Below are 12,790 nucleotides of genomic sequence, written 5' to 3'. Positions count from 1 at the left end.
TTTCGGTTGGGATGGCCCCGAGCCGCAGGCGCGACTGCAAGAGAGATGATTCTGAACTTGACTTCGAAGTGACTTGCATGCCAACAAAGAAGGCCTGCCTGGCAGCCTTTTCCTCTGCTGCTTTTGCAAGGTGGTAAGGTATTTGTGCCGGAAATTCCGCTTGCAAGGTAGAAGAGACTTTTCCTTGCCTTGATCTTTATCTCCTTCCTCGCCCACCCCAATTCCATCGACTCTACGACTCCTTATCCTTCTCGACCCATCTACGCCCCAGATTCCCACCGGCGCATACTTAGGGCTCCTCACGGTCCGAACTATCGACTCTGATCCCGACCTGAGCCATGTTCTGACACCCTGCCCGAAGTCTAGAGATATCCATACGAACCCCAAACTGCTTGGCGGGCAACAACCCCGATGCCTCATCATGCCAGCGCGACAGCCGTCTGCCCGCTCCCAGTCTTTTCTTCCTCCTGAATGGCAAGTCGCCTCGTCGAACTCAACTGTCAAAACCTTCATTGGTGGTCGCCAGCCGTCATGGATGGTAAATACTCATCCCGTCAAACCTACTCCTCGGCCAAGCACTCCTCGTTCGAATCAGCCTCAGCAGCCACAGTCACAGTCACAACAGCAGGCCGCTCAACCGTATGGATCCTCTCCCTCCCTCCCCTACCCATCTCAGATTATACAGAGGAAGAAGGTCCTGACCTATAGTACCAGGATACCATCGAGCGTCCTCCCCTCCCCCGCCCCAAGCGACGAACCGAGCCCGGCTGTCTCAACATCGGTATACAGTCCTAATCCCAATCCTGCCTCCCTCCCGGAGGGTCAAGATATGGGACAGCCGACGGGCCCCCCGAACTCCGTGGCGCTTCCCGTCACCGAAGCGCGATTTGTGCATGCCTTGACTCTAGACAACCCCTTGCCCGCATCAGCCAACGCGCACACACCTCAAGAGATGGATGCGCCCTCGCCGCGAGGAACAGGCGTGGGTATTCGGTCTCCTCCTGTCTCGGCACCGTCTCAGCCACAACCTGTCCGTACCCGATCATTGCCACAGCCGCTACCGCCACATACGACTGCACCGATGCAGGTTACCCGGGCCGCTATGAACCAACCATCAACGGCTCCGAATTTCGAAGGCACCAGAGGAATTGATTCGAGCTCAAATGTGGTGCGATCATCCACCACAACGTCGAACCAACCTATGGCCAACAACGGCCCTCCCTCAAAACGGCGACGCACAGAGTATGCCGTACACCTATGCCGTGAAACAACTATGTATAGTGGGAAGCTAACGAGAAATCAGGCAGAAAGGTACAAATGCAATGGACTTCTCTCAATACTCTATAATCATCGAGTCATGGATCACTTCCTGCGGCGGTCCTCAGTCTTTCTCGCAAGACATCGAATGGCCCAGGATGCTGCTACTAAGGGAAGCCTGTAAGATGAGCGATAGTTTCTTCCTCGCATTACATCAGTTGTTTTGCATTTGGTCTCGGGACCGAAATGAGGCATACAGATATCTAGCCCATCCACCCGGTATTTTGGACGCCGGCTTCACGGTTATCGAGCAGATCCTGAAGAAGAATGACCTGCTGTCGCCTGCGAACTCGTTTTGGTTCGCGAATCTGCCGGCGCCGCTCCCTCAACTCCTCCAAAAGTCACCACAATACTCCTCGATGGTCGACTCTGTGGGGTCCTTCTTGCTGAGAGTCTCGTTCAACTTCAGCAGTCTCACACAGGCGACATTGAGACGAAGATATCCATACCTTGTCGAGGAGCTCCTTGTAGAGCTGCACTGTTTCTCGCGCGTCCTCCAGGTAGTCCTCTTCACGGCATCCCGGCGAAGACTTGGTGTGCCAGATGGACCCCTTGGCGTAACCATAGACCAGGCATTTCTCGACGACCAAAGTAACCACCTAACAGCGACGGGCACCTTTCCGCCGTTCCTTCTGCAGGTGGAGCCCGACCAATTCGAGCAACGCAACACAACCTTGATCCAGTATTTTAGACACGTCATGAATCAAGCCTACCAACTATACCAGGGTCGATCGCCGGGACAGGGACCCCTTGCGTCTCCCACTCCACAGTCGGCCACCACTCTCGGGCTGAGTATGTCACCAAGGCCCCAGGCCCAAGGGCAACATTCGGGCTCTCATCCTGGGACTCCAACCCTTCCGAGCAATAGTGTTCCTCCGCGAAGGCCTACTCTACATGCCGTTGCAGGACCAGGCCCAGGCTCAGGCCAATTTCCAACCTCGCCATACATGAACGGGCCCCCCCAACAACCGACCCATCAACAGGGCGCCGGCGTACCCCGTGGGCAGGTGGCCACTCAGCCCACCGGGCATCATGCCATGGCGCAGCAACCGCAATCGCCTGGTTATGTGAACTTCCCCTCATACCAAATAACACAACAGACGCAAAACACAGGCGTGGTGGCTGGCGGAATGCTGGAACAGTATGAACAAATGCACCAGCGACTACAAGTTTGTTCAAGCCAACCCTTTTCAACTAATCCTGTCACCGGCCCTCCCACTCCCCGACTGGGGAGGGCCGTTTCTCATGGACAGGCCCTCCCATATCCATCCCAACTCTCTGTCACGCCGCCTGGAACTGCTGCGCCAGCTGCCGCCCCTACATCTGCAGGGCATACGCCTACGTTTCCGAATGGGATTGTATTGCTCCAGCAGCAACTCGCGCGCCAATCGTACATGCAGCAAAACACGCAAAATGTGCAACAAAACACGCCGAATGTGCAACAACACACGCCAAATGTGCAACATGTGCAACAGGTGCCGAATGTGCGTCAGAGACAGACACAACCAGTGGGCCCAGATCAGTTTGTAGCGCCGAAGCGGGGTTATATACCGAGGCACGAGTGGCCTGCCGACCCTCAGGATAGGAAGTCCATTCTGATGTCGCTCCACCAGGCACAGGTTCGCAGCCCGAAGAGGACTGTGCGGACGACGGACAGCGACGGCCCTGCCGAGCGGTATTACCAGGCTGTCAAGTCACTTCCTGTGCCGCCAACCGCCGTTCCTCCGGTCAACCGCCTCTACAAGCTGAATTTCGCGGTGACGGGTGAGCAGTGTGCTCTAACATCCACAAGCCGCCGGAAGCCCGAAGAACGCCTGCCCGTGACTGAGCATTTCAATGGATCCCTCCGGTGGAGGCTTAGGTGCTGCTTTTCTAGATCCAAGTCCGCCTCCATACCCGAACACGCATGGGTCTCAATGGAGACAAATTGGCCTCCACATATCTCGGTAAAACTGAACAATCGGGTCATTGAAATTCGGAGGCATATGCAAAACGGCAAAGACCTTCCTGCAGAGCTCACGCCGTACATCGTTCCTGGCACGAACGACCTCCGCATTGCGGTGGCTGATGCGAAGCAGCCGACCAACGGTCAGTTCATCGTGGCCGTGGAGCTCGTGCAGACTCTGAGCCACTCGGAAGTTCTCGCCTACGTCGAGAGGCACGGCTTCACCAGCCCGGAGAGAACTCTGGGGATCATCAAGTCCCGTCTGAGCGGAAAAGCGGATGACGACGGTATCTTGCTGGTCGATAAGGAGCTCTCCATCGACCTCGCGGATCCCTTCACCTCAGTCATGTTCAAGATCCCCGCCAGGGGCATAGCATGTACGCACATGGAGTGCTTCGACCTGGAGACTTGGCTGAATACGAGGCCGGCCAAAGCCCCGGCGAAGTGTCCCCATGGCCGAGTTCAGTGCAACTGCCCCAAGCCCAGCGAACCGTCGAACCCTGACAAGTGGAAGTGTCCCATCTGCTTCAAGGATGCCCGGCCTTACAGCCTACGCGTTGACGGCTTCCTCCTCGAAGCCCGCCAGCAACTAGAAAGGCAGGGAAAGCTGCATGCCAAGTCGATGCTTGTCGCCGCAGACGGAACCTGGACCGCTACCGTCGAGGACGAAGTTGACGACAATACCGATGACGACGAACCGAGGTCAGCACCTGCGGCGGCGAAGTCGGGCTCCTTGCCGGCTCCCCCGGTGTCGAGGAACCAGAACGTCGAGGTTATTGAGCTCCTGGATGATGATTAGGCGCCAAGCACACAGAGCTCGACAAACCCGACGGTCCAGTTGCCCATCCGGGGCCTCAACAAGGCATAACTCAGCCCGTTGGAGCTGATGGCCACTCCTCCCGACTGCGCGGGGGGTGGGAGAGATATGGGGTGTCTGGTTTCGGATGCCCCGGGCGTTTTGATACTTACGATCTTAATACACGCTGATCAACGACTGCGCTGTGGCTACATGACATGAACTTTTATCGCGTCGGTGTTTTTTAAGGGCGGGCGACAGGGAGGCTGTCACAAGGGGCGGCGTCTGGGGAACGGGTTATACGCATTCCGCCCATTTTTTTTTGATTTTGATTCTACGGGCATAGCATTGTTCAGTGGCTTAGCAGTTGCGCAGGAAGCCCCTTCTTTGCCCTTTTGATTTTAATCGCGGGGCATCCTCGCTCGGCCCGTCCGTCGGTGGTGGTACAGTACCTACATTACATATACACCGAATGAGCAAGGGCTGGGAAAGTGGGAAACACGTTTTGTTGGGAGCTACAGCGTGGCTTTTCATCGAGGTGCCGCGTCCAGAGGGGGCTACCTACTCTTACCATGAGTTTTGAGTTGCTTTCTGGCGGGACAAGACTCGCGGGTTCAATATCGAGTCTGTCGCGCTAATTCAGGGTCAATTGATGTAAATGTAAATGAATAAATGCTTGCGCAATCTATCGTTGCTGCTTGTGGTGTGTGTGAGCGTGTCAAGAAAGGGAGAGGTCTATTTCTATAAACCATGACTACGTCTTCCTGGGGCCTGTCTTTCTCCTATACCACCCCTGCGCCTAAGCATTTGATCGATGAAAAGATACACTGAAACCTTCAAATATTCACATATTCCCCGTGTCATGAATGATTCTATACGCTCAGTACGCCATTGCCTCTCCAGGACCCACTAACCGATCGATAAGTGAGACGTCTCTCTCCTGCAAATGACACCATAAACACAGCCCAACTCCCCCCAGACCAGAGGATCTAACCCCGCCTCTTGCCCCCCCTTTTTTCCAAATCACTCACCCCTTCTCCGGTATCGTGCTCGGCCCGTTCTCATTGGTGACCCCGCTGTACGCCGGCCTCGCCGTCCCGTCGGGCACCACCGGCCCGGACACGGACTCGGCCACGGCCTCGTCGTAGCTGGGCGGCGCGTCGTCGTACGGCGGCGAGTCCTGCCCGGGAGCCAGCTGCGGCGGGTATAGCGGGTCGTGGGGCGGCGGTTGTTGCTGCTGCTGCTGCTGCTGTTGAGCTTGTGCCGCCGGTCGCGGAGGAGGGATCGGCGGTCGCTGCTGCGGGGGTCGCTGGGCTTGCGGCCGGGTGGCGCTGGTGGTAATGGTCGCTGATGGTCTCCGCCTGCCTGCCTGCTGTTGTTGTTGTTGGCGGCGCATCGCCTCGAGGAGCGGTGCCGGCGGCGCGAGGCCGGAGTACACATCCACCGCGCTGAAGTGCAGGGGCAGGTGGATGGCCTGTGGGACGTCGGCATCCAGCTGGGAGCGGGACTTGGCCTTGAAGAAGGAAGTGGAGGAGGAGGACGACGACGAAGAGGGTTTCCCGCAGCTCAGGCCGATCTTGATCTCGAGCTGGTAGGAGCGCCTGAGGTTGCAGGCGAGGAAGCTGGGCATGACGGTGTTGGGCAGGGGGCTGTCGCGCCAGAGGGCTTCGGGGACGACGGCCTCGGCGCCGACGCCGTCGGCGGCGTGGGAAACGGGGATGGAGAGCCCGTGCCGCGACATGATCACCCAGCGGGAGGTCTCGGTGTTGACGAGGTCCTCGCACCGGATCACCGTCGTGCCGATCAGGTCGATCTGCAGGCTGACGAGGAAGATATCCGCGGTGCCCGGGGCGAGCTTCTTGGCGACCAGGCGGAGCGGTACGGGCTTGTTGCACGTAAGGATTGGGGGGTGTGGCAGGCGCGCCGACATCTCGACCGATGGCGCGACAGGACCTGAGGGTGGCTGCATTTTGCCGTCCTCGCCGGTAACAGGGACCGGGGAAGGAGAAGGAACCGGGCTTCCTTGGTTGCTTTGCCGTCGGTTGCCGAGAAACGACCCTTTCCCTGGGGATTGAAGTCCGGGACTCCGGGGGCGGAAAGTGAATGGCCGGCGTGCGTATGCTTCTTGGCTCGTCGCTGCAGGCCTGGGCGGTTCTATGGGCAGGAACTTGAAGCCAACATGGTATCTCCAGTTCTCCTTGAATAAGCCGGGCCGTTGCACCGTGACCTTGATGTAGTACCGGATCTCGGCTTGCCTGGGGAAGCCGGTAAAGCTCGGGGGCAGCGTCTTGGTGACGTGCGAATACAGCAGTTGCTTGCTCCCATCCATGACCCTGATACCACCAAGACCGAAGATGCTCGGTCCAGAACCAAAGCCCCCTGCTCCTGTGAGGCCGCCTAGGCTGGCCATTGCGGAGGGGTCGCCGCAGGCATTGTTGAAGGGGATTTTGAACCGGAACGAATACTCGTGCTGGCCCGGCGCAAGGATGAAAGGGGGGATGGCTGGGGTGTTCTCATCAGGGAAGACCTGGGCGACCTTGTAGAGAATCTTGTGGTTCTCGTGGACGATTTCACCGCTGCTGGGGCCACGGTTACCTTGCCCACCTTCAGCCGGCACAGCGAGGGCCGTCTTGGACTCGCCCTCGAGCTTCACAATGATGGCGCCAACATTCTCATGGCGGCTGACTCCGAGGATTACGCGGCCCCGGATGACATCCAGATTGGTGTAAAACTCGGGAGCGTTGTCCAGGGCTATCCGTATTGACATGTTGTCGCCGTCTGAATTCGATTGCGCCTTGGAATATGGTGGTAATTCGTTCTTGACGCGGGGCAATGTAGACTACCGTGCATCGCTGAGGAGGGAACGACGAGAGTTAAGGACGACTGTCTGGCTCATGGAGGGACGTCTGGAACAAAATGGCCCCTAAATGGGCGTTTCGATTTCGACTGTTCGAGCTTTCGACGAGGGCGACGTGGACTGATCGGCTCAGCCTCCCTAGCTTAGACCAACGAAACCGAGATCCACAAAGCTTCAGGGGGAAACAGCCTTGCTGGACTAAATCGAACGGGTTCCGCGTGAGTTGTAGTCGTGGCCTCTTCCCTCCTGCATTTAAACGAGGTTCGTGGTCTCGCCGGGCCGCAGTCAATGCAACTGGAATCGCTACGGAGGCGTTCCAACGGCCTCGGTTTCTCGGTTCCATCTTCAAGGCTGACGACGTCACCGGCATTGCGACTCAAAGCCACTTTTTCCCAGCCCCCACATGTGGGGCTAGCTGATAAGATAAGCTGCGACCCACAAATATTTTTTCGATCTTCAACTTCAACTCCGAATGTGCCCCGCCATCACGACCTTGGAATTGAGGAACGAACCGCTCTTTCTTTCCAAGCCAAGCTGGTTTCCTTCCCGTGAACTCCTCCAATGGGCAAGGTCAAGACGCCGAAGCGCGCAGGCGCTACGCCGAGCTCGCCGTACGACCGACACTCTACTTCCTCGAAACCGTCCGGGCCGCCGAAGAACAATGTCTTCAAGTTCAACAAGGAATTTGGCCAACACATTCTAAAGAATCCCTCGGTATCCGACCAGATTGTAGCGGCATGTATATCCCCAGACAATGGCCTTATACCCCTCAGCATAGGTCATTTCGCTGACTGTCGTGGGTACAGAAAGCCGACCTGAAGCCGACCGACGTTGTGCTTGAAGTTGGCCCAGGAACGGGCAACCTAACAGTCCGGATCCTCGAGAAGGTCCGCAAGGTCATAGCCGTCGAACTTGACCCGCGCATGGCTGCCGAAGTCAGTCTCTCCGTCTCCCGGAACAGTCTCATTGCCACGGCTCGCTAACCGTCGTGGGGGCAAAGGTCACCAAGCGCGTTCAGGGTACACCGCTCCAGAATAAGTTGGAGGTTTTGCTCGGCGACGTGATCAAGATGGAACTCCCTCCGTTTGATGTTCTTATCAGCAATACCCCTTACCAGATCTCCTCACCTCTCATATTCAAGGTCCGGGGCCTCCTATTTCAGTATCTGTAAACCTACAGCTTTCACCGAGCTAACGAGAAGTCGCACAGATTCTCGCTCTTCCCAACCCTCCAAGGACTTCAGTACTCATGGTCCGTATATCTTCCCCGAGACGAGCTCTCCATATGAGGCTGCTCAGACATGTCCCTCAGTGCCGGGTCTAACAAATGCACAGTTCCAACGGGAATTTGCCATGCGCCTGACGGCACGGCCAGGTGACGCCCTTTTCAATCGGCTGAGCTTAAACAGCCAGTTCTGGGCGAGGTGTACGCACATAATGAAAGTTGGACGCAACAACTTCCGACCGCCCCCACAGGTCGACTCCAGCGTGCGTATTGCGTGTTCAACTTACCCCTTTTTAAAAAAAATTATGGCACACGCTAAACTCCCGCCTGCATAGGTTGTTCGCATCGAGCCAAAACTTGGGAAAGAGAGGCCGTAAGTGTCTCGTACTTGTCTCCAGTCCTAATGCTGATGGGTCAACAGGAACATAAGTTTTGAGGAATTCGACGGGATGCTTCGCTTTTGTTTCAACAGGAAAAACAAAACCCTGCGAGCCTCCTGGTTCACAAAGGAGGTATTATCGATTGTGGAGAAGAACTACAGGATATATTGCGCCATGAACAACATTCCGATTCACGAAGGGGTGGTAGAGGGTGGCGATGACGACGAAGACGAAGGCGGCATGGACGTCGAGGACAACAACGTCGGGCCGAGAGGAGGTGATGCCGGCGAGGGGGAGGAAGAATGGGGCGGTATCATGGACGTGGACGACGACGCGCCCGAGTTCTTCAAGGAGTTGAGCGAATCAGCGGCCGCGAACCAGCCGGTAAAGACGCCGAGCAGGCGGAAGAAGACCAAGATGGGCGAGATTGTCCGGGAAAAGATCAGGAAGGTTCTCGAAGACGTCACCGAGATGGCGGACAAGCGAGCGTCGAAGTGCGATGAAAACGACTTCCTGAAATTACTCTTTGCATTCAACTCTGAAGGGATCCACTTCGCCTAAGGGCTCATCGGGGTGCCTTGTCTTGGAGTTACTGGAGTCGTGGGCATGCATGTCCTTGGGTTGGGTGGGAGATTTCCGATATCCATAGCGTCTGGGGTTAGATCCTTGACGCTTGCATACGACGCTCGAAATATTTTAAACATTTACGGGCCAGTCCTATCGCAAATCCTTGTCACAAGACCATGGTGATACAATGGTGGTTGACACGAAATACTCTCTCATCTCCCCAAGACAAGATTAAATATGGGAAGCCTCAGCGCTTCTGCGAAAGCACAGTCTCGTTACGGATTACTGAGGAAGGCCTTGGCTCCCGCCGAGGCTATCCACCCTGGCGGCTACCATCATTACTAGTCAGCATGGGGCTGGGATTCAGGATGGCAGCTTCTCTACCTTGTTCGTTGTTTGCAACGTATTGCGTAGGACAAGGTACACATTGATTGGCTACGAGGCTTCAATTGTCGAGACGAGACATGGTTCCTGAAATTTTGGGGCGCGTCGAAGCAATTCCCTTGCAGTGCGGATGGCCCTCCAGCCCTAGTACTGCTTGGCTGACGTTCAGGGCGCGTCCAGTACCCTTGACACGAGGTGGAAGGGAGCAATGCATTCTTGCCTCACCGTGATTTCACTCTTGTCACACAAATTTCACGAGGCGTCACTTTCACCCACCTCCATTGCTGCCCTCGTCTCCTTCGGATACTGTACTCCATTGCTGATCCCCGGTGCAATGCTGCTGACCATCCAATTATTCGGTTGCCTTTCGACTCTACTGGCTTATCTCGGGAGGGATTCGTGATCAATACGATGACCCAGGAGACGGCATACAGATCAGGGTGACATATGGTAGAGTCAAGGGATACCTCAAACGAACAAACCTCGACAACGGCGACGTCGGTTAGTGATGTCATGGTTTTTGCTGCCGAGTGCCCGCTTGAAAAAACTTTTGTTCCTTAACTTGTGGTGATGAGGCCTTCCCTCCAATCAAGCCTCTGTAACTCGGCGGTACGTTAAGAGAGATTAAAAGGTTGAAAGAGTAGGTTTAATATATCGATATCTGGATCAACCGTTTGGATGCTCTCCAGCCGCGGGGATAAATACTACATAAAACGCGGCAGACGAAGGTGGGATAGGCTGCTCCTCCGTCCCGACTCCGACCCCGCGGAAAAGCAACCATCACCGGGAACGGAGCCAGGTATCTGCGTTGTTGGTAGGTGTGATATACCGACCGAATTTAACCCCAGGTCCCATCCAACCCAACATTATCGGCAAGACAACACGGGTTGGGAGGTGTAGATATTACCGGGAGGCACGGATTTCCTAGACGGGCAGGTAACCCGGCCCAAAGGTAACCACATCCACTCTTCATTGCAAAAGCATAAACTATACGGATACTTGCTATTCGCATATACTTCGTAACTCAACCGGAATTGGAAATCAGAATAAAAATCGTACGACTGTTCTGTGCGCTCAGGCGCTGTCAAAGATGGTGGCGTGGGAGCTGAACCGGCTGGGCTCGCCAGGCCCAGGACCAGGGCAAATGGGGTCAATGCAAAAAAGCTTAGCTCGATCAGGATCTTCGCAGGCTGGACTCATGCAGGAAGTCGGGACTGGGGGGTGTTGGTGTGTGTTCGTTCCCCGTTCCTGGAGGAATTAGTTCGCAGGACATAAAACAGCAAATATGCAACTAGAGCTGGACTAGTTGGGCGTAAGGCAGCTGGAGGAACATCCCCCCACAACAAGACAAGGTACGGTTAATCAAGATGACAAGAAGATCCGAGCGAGGCTTGTCTGCCCCCTTGCCCATTGATCGAAGATCAGTCTAGTGTAGGGTAAAGGGGAACCGTCCGTGCGCCTCCGCTGGAAACGAAACGAACATCAGATGAAACAATTGACATTGCAGAAAAAAGAAAAAGGAGGATTTGGGCGGCCGCACTAGCCCAAACTCCCCGAGGAACGAGAACATGAACAGACCTTCGCATGATCATACCATACCTTGCTCTATCCGCAGCTCTTGCTTCCCCGCTGCGCTCGAGGTCTGTCTTACACGTTGCACTGCGTAAATAGCGGAGGCCCAGTGGAACCGTGAGAGAGCTAAGGACGGTGCTAGTGTGCTTTTTGCCGCCCGCTCACCAATACGGGAAGGCCGGCTAACCAGCCACTCAGCGTGAGACGGTGATATTAGGTTGGACCCTGTTGGGCAGCTCGCCTTGTTCCGTGTTAAATGCTAAATTTGGGCTAAATTTGCCTCTAGCTGGGGTGCCCAAGGGGGGCTAATAGACGGGCTGGGCGATGCCGCCATACCGGAAAGGGACAGGCGGCCCGTTGGGCTCGGCCTGTCCACAAATAGGAGGCGCAGTTATGAGATGACTTAGCCGCGCATCGAACGCTTCATCGGCAAGCAACATGAGGGGAGATTACACATAATTCGTGGCGTAGGTACCCGTGTTTCCACCACCAGAGAGGGGGGAATGTCTCTCCCGTCCTCAAAGAGATTTTCGTTGGAAATCCCGGCAGCCATGTGTCAGCCCGTGGGTCTGGGGGAGCTTTTCGACGAACTGTGGACAGTATGCAGTCAGTGCGAATATACAACTCCTCGGGCGACTCACGCGGCGCTGTTATCATCACAAGGCTACTTGCCTTACATATACGTGCATGCCTTAGTGCACAGCCTGGCCCGTTTTCGAGACCAAGCGCCGCGCATAGCTCGAATGGAAGGCGGCGGGCTCTTTTCTCTCTCATTCTTGATGGGTTCCGAGTAACCGGCGGCAAATCCCAAGGATTGGGATGTCTGCTCGTTTGGCAACCAACAACACAAAATTCTGCCCGACAGGATTTTGCCAAACGAGGCAGACAAACAAACCTGCAGTTGGAAATGCGACTATTATGGTAGAGGTAGGTCCTATGTACATACCATCCTCGCGATTGTGTGGGCGGGCCCTGGTTCTCAGGGTTGCAATAAGCAACAGATACCAGGTCTAAAAAGTATTGAACCATGGTCGTCAAGCCCAGCCATCAGCGAGCGTCGGAGCGACACCCACACCCCTGCCGCAAGATCCCAGTCCTTTTAGACGCAGCTACCTGGGTTCATTTGAATCACTAGTGTTCACTAGTGCCTTGCTTGTACCGTGTACGCATGCGCCCGCCTCGCCTCTCGAATTCCCTCTTCTAGACGTATTCCAACCGCAGGCCAAATTGCGTGGCCGTTTCCTGCGGCCGCTCCCATCCCAAGGCCCCTTGCCCGAGTCCAATATACAAGCGTATATGACTACACATGGCCCAAGGTCCGGGGTTGGTGTATCCTTCCTCATCCTTCTCTTCTCCCCGTGGCTCATCGAGAACCCTGCATCGAGAACTCCAGCCAACAGCCTACCTGCATCGCTGTTTCGGCCAGTCTCCCGGTTCTGCCTTGGCCTTCAAGTCCACCTCCTCTCTCGTCGACACTCGATACTGAGATATAAACTCACCGTCCCTCCCGTGTCTTGTTAATACCCCCTTCCCTTACTGTCACTTCCTCGGGTCCGAAGCTTTCCCTTCTTCTCTTCACGTTCCTTGTTCGTCTTCTGGCACTTTTCATCCGAAAGCCTTCAATTCTCCACCCTTGCTCAGGAAGCTTTACAAAAACCCTACTACTTGCTACGCCTGCTGTGTCTTCTTCGCCAGTGATCCTATAGTCCACAACCAGCTCGAGGTCTACTGCCCTTATATCAGCCAAC

General features: G+C 55.7%; 3 protein-coding genes across 3 annotated transcripts; 2 read left to right on the top strand and 1 right to left on the bottom strand.

The window, feature by feature from the left end:
* Positions 1 to 324: 324 nt before the first annotated feature.
* Positions 325 to 4,240, top strand: QBC33DRAFT_217199 (uncharacterized protein). The gene is made up of 4 exons (XM_060422743.1): positions 325 to 639; positions 715 to 1,242; positions 1,304 to 3,722; positions 3,777 to 4,240. The coding sequence occupies exons 1-4, from the start codon at positions 422 to 424 to the stop codon at positions 4,059 to 4,061; spliced, it is 3,450 nt and encodes a 1,149-aa protein (XP_060287020.1). The 5' UTR covers positions 325 to 421; the 3' UTR covers positions 4,062 to 4,240.
* Positions 4,241 to 4,641: 401 nt separating this feature from the next.
* Positions 4,642 to 7,315, bottom strand: QBC33DRAFT_525816 (uncharacterized protein). Its single transcript, XM_060426853.1, has one exon. It carries the CDS (start codon positions 6,823 to 6,825, stop codon positions 5,086 to 5,088), a length of 1,740 nt encoding a protein of 579 aa, XP_060287019.1. The 5' UTR covers positions 6,826 to 7,315; the 3' UTR covers positions 4,642 to 5,085.
* Positions 7,152 to 9,386, top strand: QBC33DRAFT_217158 (Dimethyladenosine transferase). The gene is made up of 7 exons (XM_060422742.1): positions 7,152 to 7,650; positions 7,722 to 7,850; positions 7,916 to 8,056; positions 8,125 to 8,166; positions 8,250 to 8,402; positions 8,475 to 8,512; positions 8,561 to 9,386. Exons 1-7 carry the CDS (start codon positions 7,477 to 7,479, stop codon positions 9,078 to 9,080), a joined length of 1,197 nt encoding a protein of 398 aa, XP_060287018.1. The 5' UTR covers positions 7,152 to 7,476; the 3' UTR covers positions 9,081 to 9,386.
* Positions 9,387 to 12,790: the final 3,404 nt, after the last annotated feature.

This window comes from Phialemonium atrogriseum (genome assembly GCF_030411735.1).
Source record: "Phialemonium atrogriseum strain 8032-3 unplaced genomic scaffold QBC33scaffold_3, whole genome shotgun sequence".
Lineage (NCBI taxonomy): Eukaryota > Fungi > Ascomycota > Sordariomycetes > Cephalothecales > Cephalothecaceae > Phialemonium > Phialemonium atrogriseum.
This window is presented reverse-complemented; position numbering and strand designations above follow the sequence as displayed.

Coding starts and splice junctions, on each gene's coding strand:
- QBC33DRAFT_217199 (XM_060422743.1), top strand. CDS start 422: ATGCCAGCGCGACAGCCGTCTGCCCGCTCCCAGTCTTTTCTTCCTCCT. Junction 640..714: donor CAACAGCAGGCCGCTCAACC/GTATGGATCCTC, acceptor CTATAGTACCAG/GATACCATCGAGCGTCCTCC. Junction 3,723..3,776: donor CGAAGTGTCCCCATGGCCGA/GTTCAGTGCAAC, acceptor GACAAGTGGAAG/TGTCCCATCTGCTTCAAGGA.
- QBC33DRAFT_525816 (XM_060426853.1), bottom strand. CDS start 6,825: ATGTCAATACGGATAGCCCTGGACAACGCTCCCGAGTTTTACACCAAT.
- QBC33DRAFT_217158 (XM_060422742.1), top strand. CDS start 7,477: ATGGGCAAGGTCAAGACGCCGAAGCGCGCAGGCGCTACGCCGAGCTCG. Junction 7,651..7,721: donor TATCCGACCAGATTGTAGCG/GCATGTATATCC, acceptor TCGTGGGTACAG/AAAGCCGACCTGAAGCCGAC. Junction 8,167..8,249: donor CAAGGACTTCAGTACTCATG/GTCCGTATATCT, acceptor ACAAATGCACAG/TTCCAACGGGAATTTGCCAT.